Source organism: Chrysemys picta, chromosome 15, assembly GCF_011386835.1.
Source record: "Chrysemys picta bellii isolate R12L10 chromosome 15, ASM1138683v2, whole genome shotgun sequence".
NCBI classification, from domain to species: domain Eukaryota; kingdom Metazoa; phylum Chordata; order Testudines; family Emydidae; genus Chrysemys; species Chrysemys picta.
Window position 1 is genome coordinate 16,676,557 of NC_088805.1, and position 12,719 is coordinate 16,689,275.

At 44.3% G+C, this 12,719-nt stretch overlaps 1 protein-coding gene across 16 annotated transcripts in view; it reads left to right on the top strand.

Annotated features, from left to right (window-relative positions):
• The window catches only part of YPEL1 (yippee like 1), a 55,426-nt gene that overhangs the window by 15,250 nt on the left and 27,457 nt on the right, over positions 1-12,719 (top strand). For 12 of the 16 annotated variants that reach the window (XR_010592869.1, XR_010592870.1, XR_010592871.1 and 9 more), the window contains one exon: positions 10,774-10,856. The exons of 2 other annotated variants lie outside the window; for them this stretch is intronic. Coding sequence is in view for 8 of the 14 variants with exons in the window: in XM_065568462.1 (XP_065424534.1) it covers positions 10,774-10,856 (83 nt within the window). In the remaining 6 variants the exon portion in view is untranslated. Of the gene's footprint in view, positions 1-10,767; positions 10,857-12,719 lie in introns of those variants that run through there. 2 more of the 16 variants (XM_065568455.1, XM_065568457.1) reach the window with 1 other exon arrangement.

Sequence of the window (12,719 nt, forward strand, 5' to 3'; positions counted from 1 at the left end):
AAGGGATATTTTTAGTGTATTTTAAACTTTGTTTTTTGTTAATTCCCATTAAAATTCAGTGACTACCTTTTTAATAAAGGAAAATTGTGTTTAAAAGGTGTGATACCTTGTCTTTTAAGTTACTGCTTTAGAGCTCACAAACATTTTGAGGCCTCCCTGATATCCTTTAGCAAGACCAGTCTTGATACCTATGTCATTTCTAAGATTTTTATTTATTTATTTATTTTTAAAGCAAGAAAAACAACTCAGAGTGGAGGGAGTGCCTTTCAGTATACTGCTTTAGTATGTAGTGCAAAAAAGGTGATACAAGCCCATTATTTAAAAAAAATCCTTTGGAGGGCATTGATTTCATTGAAGGTCTTTTAAAGAACTCTGAAAAGCAAATACTATAGGGCCAGCTCACATATAAAAGAAAAAAATCCCTTTTAATCAAAGGACACTAACAGGTGTGAATTGGGAGAGCCAAGCAAAACTGGCACTCTAATAGGCTGACCTTGAAACATTAAGCTGTTAAAAACAAGTTAGACCACATTCTAGCTAACGTAGATATGACTGACTTGCTTTTTTGGAAAAGGATATGCTGATCTTCTCCAGGGATGATCTTCCAAAAGACTAGACTGACACAATAGAGAGGTCTTTCAAAACTTTAAGCTTCAGCTGTAGATTTTTAAACTTCAGTGGCTTCCGCAAGATTAGTTACAGCCCTTCTCACCTTGTCTGGTGATTTTAAATACATTTGGAGATCAGTACATAAATGCCATTTTGAAGACGAGTGAGGAAAGGTGACAGAGCAAAGATGCTTTATTGAGGAACTTTCTTATTGATGTGGCTATGAAAAGCAGATGTCCAGCAAAAATGGCTTTTAGCATGAGCTAAGATTATAGTAGGCAGAACTTTGGTGAAAACCTAGATGAAGTTTAGGTAAGCATGTCTCACCATCATCAAATGGAGTAATCAGACCATACACCTAGCTCAGATCTTCCCGTCAGCCAGTGTGGCAAACAAATTACCACAAGTTACCTGGAAAACAGAAGTGGCTAAAGGTTTTAAGCACTCTTCTAACCCTTCAATAGGAAGACAGACTAATTGGTCTGTCCTTGGCTTTCAATCTGTAGCTATAGAGCTGGGCTATCTGATTAACTTGCACAGTGAATTAAATTACATCAGACTAACAGATATTGGATATGAACGCTTACGTTAATGTTTTGAAATTATTAATACTCCAAGAATGAAGTTCCTGGAATCTCCAGTTTCTTCTCCCACCCTTATAAAACACTTTGAAATCTTTGATGATGGAGGGCACAAGAACAAGAAATTCTGTGGGATCATACTCTTTGGAATTTCACACGTGCACAAACAAAAGTGGAAGGCTCAATAGAAGCATGAAGAAGTACAAATTCCTGATGAAAATTTGAGAGACAAGGTGGGGGAGGTAATATCTTTTATTGGACCAACTTTGGTTGGTGAAAGACAAACATTCAAGCTTAAGCAGCTCTTCTTCAGGTCTGGGAAATGTACTCAGACTGTCACTCCTAAATGTAAGGTGGAACAGATTGTTTAGGATAAGTAGCACATATTTCAAGGGGCTGTTCAAGGTGAAGTGGTCCGTTAACACCCCTCCAGTCATCCTACAGTCTGTTTCCCTCATCTCTATCGGTCCATAATCTTAGCAGACACTTATTGGTCCCCTAAGCAAAGATCATAGAAAACATCTCCAGTATTTGTTGTGAATTTGGAAAAAAGCTCCTTAACCCAAACCCATACTTTTAGCTTGGAATATTGATACATTTCCGGGAGAGGAAGGGCCTTCCTATCAATGGAAAGAATAGGAGCTGAAGGAATCTACAAGACCAGTCAGTCTCCTAGAGCCTCGATTTGACCTTCTGGGAGTGATGATCATGGGGCTATAGATAATTTCTTGGACCTTTCATAAACTGTTGCTATTATATAACAGGTGATCTATTTGATCTCTTGGAAATATATAAGGAGAGTATTCTAAAGAGTTCTCCTGTTGTAGATCAAAGCAAGGATCATTAGCTCAGCCAGTGCATTCCTATAGGGTGAGGAAGCTCATGGAAAGATGTCCTGAACATAGCAAGTGCCTATTTCCTATGTCCATTCACATATGACACTGGATATATTGTCCAGTAGGAAGCATTTGGCCCTAGATCATCAAGGTATTTAGACACCTAACTTCTATTGAAATCAATGGGAGTTAAGATCCTAAATAGCTTTGAGGATCTGGGCCTTAGAGCATTTCTCTACTGAAGGTGACAAGTTTTCTAATTAAATAGAAATAAAATTCATCCATAAGGGCAGTACACATGTAAGGGAAGACCAACATAGTAGCAGACTGGTTAAGGAGGAGGACTATAATGTAAGGGAAATGTCCCAACAGACCACTATTAAATCAGATAGTTATTCTATAGGAGAAACCATAGGTAGACTTGTTTGATTCAAATGAAAATGTGATGAGTTTCTTAAGGACAAGTTATCACTGAAAAGGTCATGTCAACTTCTGTATGCTTTTTCATTCATCCAGGAAGATGGAACTGAGGGTAACAATAGATTTCCACTTGCTTAAAGATAAGGCTTTCTGGGAAAATAGGACTTTTTGTGGTAAAGCTGTTCAGGCTGACTGACAGATGAAATCTACTCATGGAAGACCTAGTACTCCATCAGAACCTACTCTCTCAAGATGGCTGCATGGTTGTTGAAAGAGAGACAGTGGGGAAAAAAGCAAGATTATTCTGATTACATAATAGACAATAGCTTTGTTTCTAGAAAATCATCTACAATGCCAGAGTATACTAAGATTTGGAGATTTTTGTTTTTCTGCCATAAAGACAAGCCTGATTGCTGTCAGATCAACTATCAAGCTGATAATTTTACATGATTCAAATGGGCCCTCAATACTGCTTCTGCTAAGGTCTACGGGTTGAATATTTTCCTTTTCTGTTCAAGGCCAGCAAAATTAAGCAAAGATTCCCCATGTGAAGCATTGCTGAAAGACTAAATATAAAAACCTTCAAAAGCTTTTTTTGTGTACTCTTCTTGGAAGCTTAATTTTTGTTTTTAATACTCCTAATTGTATCAATTTGAGCTGATTAGTTCAGTTTTACTTTATCTTCTGACTATCCAAACTGCCCTTTAGATACTCTTTGCTCAGGTATGCTTTGCTCTTGCAGTTGGTTGAACATCATTGTTGCATAAGACACAACAACAAGACAGTGATGTAAACATTTCCAGGAATCAGTACACTTTTTTTTTACTTCAGTGGAAGTTACTTGCATCTTCTGTTGGGAAAATAGGACCCTTGGATTTTATCCCAACGTGAATACAGAATTCAGTTCTTCCAAGGAATTAGTACTTCTACCCTACTATGATTCATGAGAAGGAGAAGTCTTGGCAGAAATTAGATGTCAGGAAAACAGTTTTATCCTAAGTTATTTAGAAAGGCTGCTTTCTTCATTCTTTGCATTTTGGCTGGTGGGGGTGGGATGAGAATTTTCCCAAGTCTACTATTACAAAGTAAATGTGACATTTTAGAATGTTCCAAACCCAGAAGTTTATCTCTCCCCCCTTTTGTGGCCTAAGGAATATTCTAAAAGATAATTGGTCACCTTGTGGGCTGAAAAGACCTCTGTGCCTACTGAAAAAATCCATAAAGGGCTCCATTCATAACATTCTAAACTGGAGTCTTCTGCCCCAGATGTGCCTTTTTGTGAAGAAAGGGAGACCTCTGTTTGTCAGAAGCATGACTTTAAATCCTCAAATCAATCTTTGGTTGATTTCTTCAAGGATTTATATAAATATATTGTGACACAGTTCCTCCTCTATCTTGGTGGGTCCTGCCCTTATTGGCAGATTTTTCTTGCCTCAGAGATTCACCATGTGGGTTGGGGAACAGCCCAGAGACCTTCCTGTCTGGAAGAACCCACAGTCCAGGTCAATTGGGAGGTTTGGGGGGAACCCAGGCGCGCCCTCTACTCCGGGTTCCAGCCCAGGGCCCTGTGGACTGCAGCTGTCTATAGTGCCTCCTGTAACAGCTGTATGACTACTACAACTCCCTGGGCTACTTCCCCATGGCCTCCTCCAAACACCTTCCTTATTCTAACCACAGGACCTTCCTCCTGGTGTCTGATAACGCTTGTGCCCCTCAGTCCTCCAGCAGCACACCCTCTCACTCTCAGCTCCTTGCGCCTCTTGCTCCCAGCTCCTCACACTCACACCACAAACTGAAGTGAGCTCCTTTTAAAACCCAGGTGCCCTGATTAGCCTGCCTTAATTGATTCTAGCAGCTTCTTCTTAATTGGCTCCAGGTGTCCTAATTAGCCTGCCTGCCTTAACTGATTCTAGCAGGTTCCTGATTACTCTAGTGCAGCCCCTGCTCTGGTCACTCAGGGAACAGAAAACTACTCAGCCAGTGATCAGTTGCCCTCTACCAGACTCCTGTACCCCACTGGTCTGGGTCTGTCACATATCCCTCCCCCTGCTCAATGCCAAGGGGTTGGGCAGCTTGGGACGCCAGACAGTGCACACGTGACAAGCCATCGGCGTTACCATGAAAGCTCCCTGCTCTGTGTTGCACACGGAACTGGAAAGGTTGGAGGGATAAGAACCATCTGGTCACCCTTGTGTTCTTCTCCTTGTTCCGCTGCATCCATTGAAGAGGGGCATGGTCGGTCACGAGGACAAATCTGCACCCGAGCAGGTAGTAGCGCAATGTTTCCATGGCCCATTTTACAGCGAGGCATTCTCTCTCCACCACTGCATATTTTTGTTCCCTTGGAAGGAGTTTCCGACTGAGGTATAGAATTGGGTGTTCCTCCTCCCCGACCATCTGTGATAGAACGGCCCCCAACCCTACTTCCGATGAATCAGTCTGCAGGATAAACTCCTTGGTAAAATCAGGGGCTATCAGTACGGGGTTACTGCAGAGGGCAGTCCGTAGGTCTGTGAATGCTTCCTCTGCTGCGTCAGACCATCTCATCAGATCAGGTCCACGGGCTTTCACTGGGTCTGTCAGGGGCTTGCCCTTGTGGCAAAATGGGGGATAAATCGTCGGTAATATCCCACCACACCTAGGAACGCCTGGACTTGTTTCTTGCGACTTGGTTGGGGCCAATTTTGGATGGCCTCTAACTTGCTCACTTGGGGTTTTACCAGACCTTTTCCCAGAGTGTAGCCAAGATATTTGGCCTCCGTAAACCCTACAGCGCACTTCGCAGGGTTTGCTGTAAGGCCAGCTCGCCTGAAGGTATCGAGGACTGCCTCCACCTTTTCCAGGTGGGTTTCCCAGTCTGGGGTATGAATGACCACATAGTTATGCTGCTGCCTACTTGGACGGTTATGCGGGCGTAATAGCTTGTCCATGAGGCGCTGGAAGGTAGCTGGGGCCCCATGTAGTCTAAAAAGGAGGACAGTATATTGAAAAAGACCCTCTGGTGTAGAGAACACAGTCTTTTCCTTTGCGTCTTCTGCAAGGGGAATCTGCCAGTACCCCTTTGTCAAGTCTAGGGTAGTCAAGTACCGGGCATTACACAGACGGTACACTAGCTCATCTATGCGAGGTATGGGGTACGCAGCGAACTGGGATACTTCGTTTAGTCACCGGAAGTCGTTGCAAAATCTTGTGGTGCCATCAGGTTTGGGCACCAGCACGATTGGGCTGGACCACTGACTGTGGGATTCTTCGATGATCCCCAACTCCAGCTTTTTTTTTTTACTTCTGCTTTTATTTCCTCCCTTTTTGATGCCAGCACCCGATAGGGCCTCATTGTTACTCTGGCCCCAGGGTTCGTGATGATGTGGTGATATGTCTCGGTTGTTCGACCTGGTTTTGTCGAGAACACATCTTGGTTCTGGAAGATCATCTCAGACACCGCATTCTTCTGGTCTGGTGTTAAATCGGGAGACACTCTCACCTGTTTAGAAGGCTTGTTTTCCTAGGTTAGGTCTTTTTGGACCGTTGTGCATGCCTCTTGTGCATGCCAGGGTTTCAGAAGGTTAACATGATAAATCTGTTCTTGTTTTCTGCGTCCTGGCTGCTGCACCTTGTAGGTTACTTCCCCCACGGGTTCAACCACCTCATAGGGCCCCTGCCATTGGGCCAGAAGCTTGCTTTCTGCCATGGGTACCAACACCATAACCCAATCCCCTGGTTGGAACTGTCGCACTTTTGCCTGGTGATTGTAACGGGTTCGCTGGGCCTCCTGTGCCTTCTCCAAATGTTCCCATACAATAGGGGTAACCCGGGCTATCCGGTCTCACATCTGCATTACATACTCTATTATATTTCTCCCCTCATTGGGTTTCTCTTCCCAGATCTCTTTGGCGATATCTAGTATGCCACGGGGGTGACGCCCATATAATAACTCGAAGGGGGAAAACCCAGTTGAGGCCTGAGGTACCTCCCGGATAGTGAACATAAGATAGGGTAGTATCTTCCTTATCATAGCCTTGAGGGTTCGGTTAAACCTTTCTACCAACCCATCAGTCTGCGGATGGTAGACTAAAGTTCTCAGGGTATGTATATGGAGCAGCATACAGAGGTCCTTCATTAGCTTCGACATAAATGGGGTTCCTTGGTCGGTTAATATCTCCTTCAGTAGCCCCATTCGGGCAAAGATCCCCACCAGCTCTTTGGCTATAGTTTTAGAGGCCGTATTCCACAGAGGGACAGCTTCTGGGTAGCGAGTAGCATAGTCCAAAATAACAAATATATATTGGTGGCCCTGAGCCATCTTCTCCAGGGGTCCCACTAGGTCCATGGCTATTCGCTCGAAGGGGACCTCTATGATGGGAAGGGGTACTAAAGGTGCCCTCAAGTGGGGACAGGGACTGTGCAGCTGACACTCCGGGCAGGAGGCACAGTACCTCCGCACTTCTTCATGTACTCCAGGCCAGAAGAACCGTCGTAGGACTTGTGCCAGGGTCTTCTCTATCCCCAAATGCCCCCCAAAAAGATGAGCAAGACTTAATACAGCGTTCTGGTGTTTTTGAGGTACTAGGATCTGTTGTACCTTCTGCCCCTGTACTGGTGCAACCTGGTACAAGAGATCCTTCTTCATTATGAAGTAGGGTCCTGGTCCCTGGGTTTTCCCTTCCACGGGGACCCCCATCTATTTCAGTCACCTCCTTCCTCATGTTGTCATACCTTGGGTCTTCTGCCTGGTCCCATCCAAAATTTCCTCTCCCGGGGCTAATTTGCCCAAGATCTAGGGGCCCAGTCTCTGTTGCCTATACTCAGAAGCATTAGGGTGGGGGTCAGACTCAGGTGCTTCTCCCTCCTGTGTGGCCTCCTTTTCAGCTGTGCGGGTCCGCCTACCTACAAGAGTGACCCTCTGGCTTTGGGTCAGTATTCGGGTTCCCAAGTCCTTAGCTGCCCTTCTTTCCCTTTTTGTCTTTCTACCCTGTCTGGGAGGGGAGAACAAATCGGGGGATATTTCAGAGAAGATTGTGGGTTGACAGTCTGCTGTGGATGCCTCACCAATTTTAGGGTCCCCATCTTTCTCCAATCCCCCTACTGGGAGTAAGTTTCCAAACCCTGGGAAGTCCCTCCCTATGAGCACCGGATATGGGAGTTTAGGGACTACACCTGCTGCTACCTCAGTAGTGTTCCCTTGGATCTCGATTTTTACTGGGATGGTGGGGTAGTAACTAACTGTCCCATGGACACATGTTATCCTCGTACGTTTAGCCTGCAGCAGCTGACTACACTTCATGAGCTTCCCTGAGATAAGCGTGATAGCACTCCCCGAATCAACCAGTGCCGTGGTCCCTCCCCCATTTAGTTTCACTGGTCTGGTATACATATGTGGGGTTAGTGAGACCCCCACGAGGTGGATTAGGGAGCATGGATCTGCCCAGTTCCCCAGGTTACACTGCATAGGCTCCTCAGCATTGGGACACTGTGCAGCTATGTGTCCCCACTTCCCGGGGGCATAATATCTGTATGGAGTCCTAGGCATTCCCCAGTCTCATGGTTTGGGCAGTCTAACATCACGATCCTCTTCTCCCTCAGTGCTCTGACTCTTTGTGGCCTCTGATGGGCCTTCAGCCTCTCTCTTTTTCCACCTGGGCCCTCCTGGTGGCCCAGTCACCCGAACTTTAGGGCTTGGTGCTGCTAGTTTAACCCAGGGTGCCTCTTCCTTAACTGGTCGGGTCAGCTCCCTCGCTGTCCTTCGCCTCTCTACCAGGGCGACAACCTCGTCATAGGTGGAGGGTTCGTTCTGGCTTACCCAGGCACGAAGGTCTGGTGGTAGTCCCCTCATGTATCAGTCGATGACCAGAACCGCTAGTATCTCTTCCGGACTCCGGGACTCTGTTTGCAACCACTTTCGTGTGAGATGGATAAGGTCATACAATTGGGACCATGGGGTTTTGTTTTCTTGGTACCTCCAACCATGATACTGCGGGGCCCGCACTGCTGTGGTTACCCCAGATCTGGCCAGGATCTCTGCTTTCAGCTCGGGGTAGTCTGCCGCAGCCTCTTCAGGCAGATCATGGTAGGCCTTCTGGGCCTCCCCACACAGGAATGGGGCAAGGATGCCAGACCACTGATCTCAAGGCCAGGCCTCCCGTAGGGCTGTCCTCTCAAAGGCCAGAAGGTATGCCTCTACATCATCCTCCCGTATAATTTTCTGCAGCCAATGGCTGGCCCGTATGAGCCGCGTCCCATCATGGCCGTGATTCAGCTCTGTAAGGGACTTTACCTGGTTTACCAGTTCCTGCAACGTAACTCGTCTTGAGCAGCCTGGTCTATCAGCAGGCGATTAGTCTCTTGCTGCAGCTGCATCACCTCCTGTTGGGCAGCTGCCTGGACATGGGTAGCCTCCTGCTGGGCCACCGTAACTTGTATCAGTGCCTGCACTACATCATCCATTGTGGTGAAAAAAAATAAACCCTCTCTCTTTTTTTTTTTTTTTTAATTACCCTCCTTCTTCCGCTGTGCTGTGCACCCCAAGATCCCACTCCTGACACCACTGTGACAAAGTTCCTCCTCTATCTTGGTGGGTCCTGCGCTTATTGGCAGATTTTTCTTGCCTCAGAGATTCACCATGTGGGTTGGGGAACAGCCCAGAGACCTTCCCATCTGGAAGAACCCACAGTCCAGGTCAATTGGGAGGTTTGGGGGGAATCCGGGCCCGCCCTCTACTCCGAGTTCCAGCCCAAGGCCCTGTGGACTGCAGCTGTCTATAGTGCCTCCTGTAAAAGCTGCATGACAGCTACAACTCCCTGGGCTACTTCCCCATGGCCTCCTCCAAACACCTTCCTTATTCTCACCACAGGACCTGCCTCCTGGTGTCTGATAACGCTTGTGCTCCTCAGTCTTTCAGCAGCACACACTCTCAGCTCCTTGCGCCTCTTGCTCCCAGCTCCTCACACTCGCACCACAAACTGAAGTGAGCTCCTTTTAAAACCCAGGTGCCCTGATTAGCCTGCCTTAATTGATTCTAGCAGCTTCTTCTTAATTGGCTCCAGGTGTCCTAATTAGTCCGCCTGCCTTAACTGGTTCTAGCAGGTTCCTGATTACTCTAGTGCAGCCCCTGCTTTGGTCACTCAGGGAACAGAAAACTACTCATCCAGTGACCAGTATATTTGTCCTCTACCAGACTCCTCTACCCCACTGGTCTGGGTCTGTCACAATATATATATATTTTGGAGGGGTCATGGGAGAGTTGTCATAGCTAATTCTGAAGACCCCCAACATGTTTTAGCCTAAGAAGATAATTTTGTCTTGCCTATCAATTTGCCTACTTCTAGAAATACTGCCTGCCAACCCATTGTACACTGATAGTTTTTAAGGGTGGACCTCTTCTAAAATTAAGTTTTGCAAATTCAACTTTCATTAGACTTTTTTAGTTTTCAGTGTAATTCCATCTACTGTTCTATTAAGCAATCATTAATCTTTGGAGTATATCCATTTGGTATGAAGTCCTTTGGTGACTCTGCCCTGGTAAGCAGCTAGAACAGAGCTATCTCCAGTTGCCTCCATATAGTGTGAGGAAAGAGTTATATCTAGGGAGAACTAGCAACTAATCTTTGTAAGAGAAGAAATTAACCAGTATGACAAATTTTCCTTTTCCCTCTTTTTTTCCTTTAATACTCTTAATCCTCTGAGTAGTTGTCACTACTTCTGTGAAGTGCCAAGGAATCTTTAATATTCAAAAGTGATAAAGACCTCGTTTTACAGCTTATCCAGAAGATATTGCTTTCAGGATCAGTCAGCTATTGGTCCAGTACTGACTCAAAGGGAAGAGTACCACCCACTGAATTATCAAGTTTCATTTCTTGCAACACATACTTTTTCTTTGGAAGTGTTGTATCAGAACATTGACTCTGCCTAGTTTAGTTGATCACCATCTAAAATAATGTGGTAGATTAACATTTTGCATTTCTTACCAGACTGTTCTTTACAATTCTGCATAACAAATGAGGAATATGTACATATGAATAACTAACAACAGTACACTGTTATCATATAGTGCCACTATGTTTAATGACTTCCTCTGCCAAACTTCAGAATTGTTCATAATGCCTGCAGTAGTCCTTGGTAGGACGTGGTAGGCATCTTTCATTCCCCTAAAGTCATTTTCTATGCAGCCACACTCTCTAGTCACATGACCTAGTCTAGTGTGTGTTGTCTGTGGAGCAATAACTAGCTTGATATGCTTTTTGCATCAGGATAAAGCCACTTGGTCTGCCTTGAGGGGTATACATAGAATTGTTTGCTTAACTGCAATTTCCTTTTCTCCTGGGCAAAATTAGTTAACCTGATGCTACAACAGAGGTCATGTGACTTAGGAGTGCATCTCATACCTAATTCTGCATTCAAAGAGCTTCACTTGCAGGTATGTACCTACCCTTTTTTTAAGAGTGAAAACATTTAGAACTGCTTTATAACATACTGACTATGTAGTGCAATACTTACCAGTTGTATGACATGGCTACAACAAGCAGTTATATTGGACTGTAATAGGCTTACTAAATATATTTAAAAAATCTTATTATTGACTGAATATTTGTTTTTAATGGACATATCTTAGACCTTCCCAATGCTATGAAACAGGAAGAGAGAGGGAACTGAATGGAGTTACTGTGTGTAGAAATTGGCTCTTGTTTACGTTCTACAAAACACGAAAAAGCTTTGGAAGTATAGAATCATAGAAATGAAGGTCTGGAAGGGACCTTAAGAGGCCATCTAGTCCACCCCCCTGCACTGAGGCAGGACCAAGTACACCCGGACCATCCAGGATAGATGTTTATCTAACCTGCTCTTAAAAACCTACAGTAACGGGTATTCCACAGTCTCCTTTGGAAGTACTCTAACTATAAGTTTGGTTGTCATTGTCTAGCACTATCAGAAAGCAGAGTTGCAATACATTTGCAGTGTAACCTTCAGTAATGTTTAAAGAAAAACAGCTTCCCAGCTACAAAGTAAATATCTGACTTCTTAGGCAGGATTTTGAGTACTATCTCATAATTGATGGCACATTTTATCATGAATCTCTGCTCCCGTCTATTCCTGCCACTTGTAATCCATCTTTTCTGAATAAATCAGAAACTGAGCATGCCAACATGACCATTCTGAACAGGAGGTACTGTAGTTATTTATAATAGCACATGTATGGTACTTAACATCTTGAAAGTGCTGAACAAGCATTATGGACTATATGTTTGCAGTGCACTGATACAATATCCTCCATAGAGTGAGCTTTATATACTGATTAATGCTGGAGATTAGTCATTTACAGTTATAGATTTAGTTCTGCCACTGAAGTATCATTTCTCTCTCCCAGTCCTTGGGCAAGTTACTTAAATTCCCTCTACCTCAGCTTCCCAGTCTGTAAAATTGTTATATATTTGAAATAGAAACATGAAAAAAGATAACATAATGGAGAATAAAATTAATGGTGTTATGCATAATGAAATTACTATCTGTGAGCAAACACACTAATTGCTAAAGTTGTAATTTATCTGCAGCTTCAGTGCTAAAATAAGCTGCTCTTTGAGTGTCCTCTGCATATTCCCACTCATGGAATGTGCTGGAAGGTGCAGCTCTGATGATGGAACGGTCTTGTAGCAATGCTTGTTGGAGTATTGTTGGCCTCTCCCACACTTTACCTCTCAAGTCCTGAATATTCTTAGTATGAGGCTATAAAAGAGCGGTTGGGACCCCAGCTGCCTCAGTTCTTTCCAACAGCAGCAGCAGATGGCCATAAACCTGACTAGATCCATCAGATCTAGATCTTCTCTCTAAGAGAGAGCCATTGACATAGCTTAATATTCTTAGGTGTTAGTTCTGGTGTTAAGGTTAGTTAGTCTGTTTCTTATTTGATTCTAAAAGTTTAATATTTTAGTTCATATCTTTGGTTCCGCTCCCCAGATCCATGGTGGATATGATAGCTAAAAGACCCGATTTCAAGAGGTACGCCTCTTGTCCATCACCCTTCTAATGGTGATGGCTTGTTTAGTAATAAAACAGATGAAACACTAAAGGAAACTAAAGATGCAAGATCATTAGGTGTCTCCCAACCTGCAAGAAGAAGGACCTCAGGATGTGTCTTTGGGTATCATAATAGACCCTTCTGCTTCCTTGTCTCATTTTTCCCAAAGGCATGAGTTTCAACAACAGTAACCACCTCCTTCACAGCCATAAAAGAGGAGAAAGTATTTTAAACACAGAATGAAAGGGAAGGAACTTTCAGCCTAGT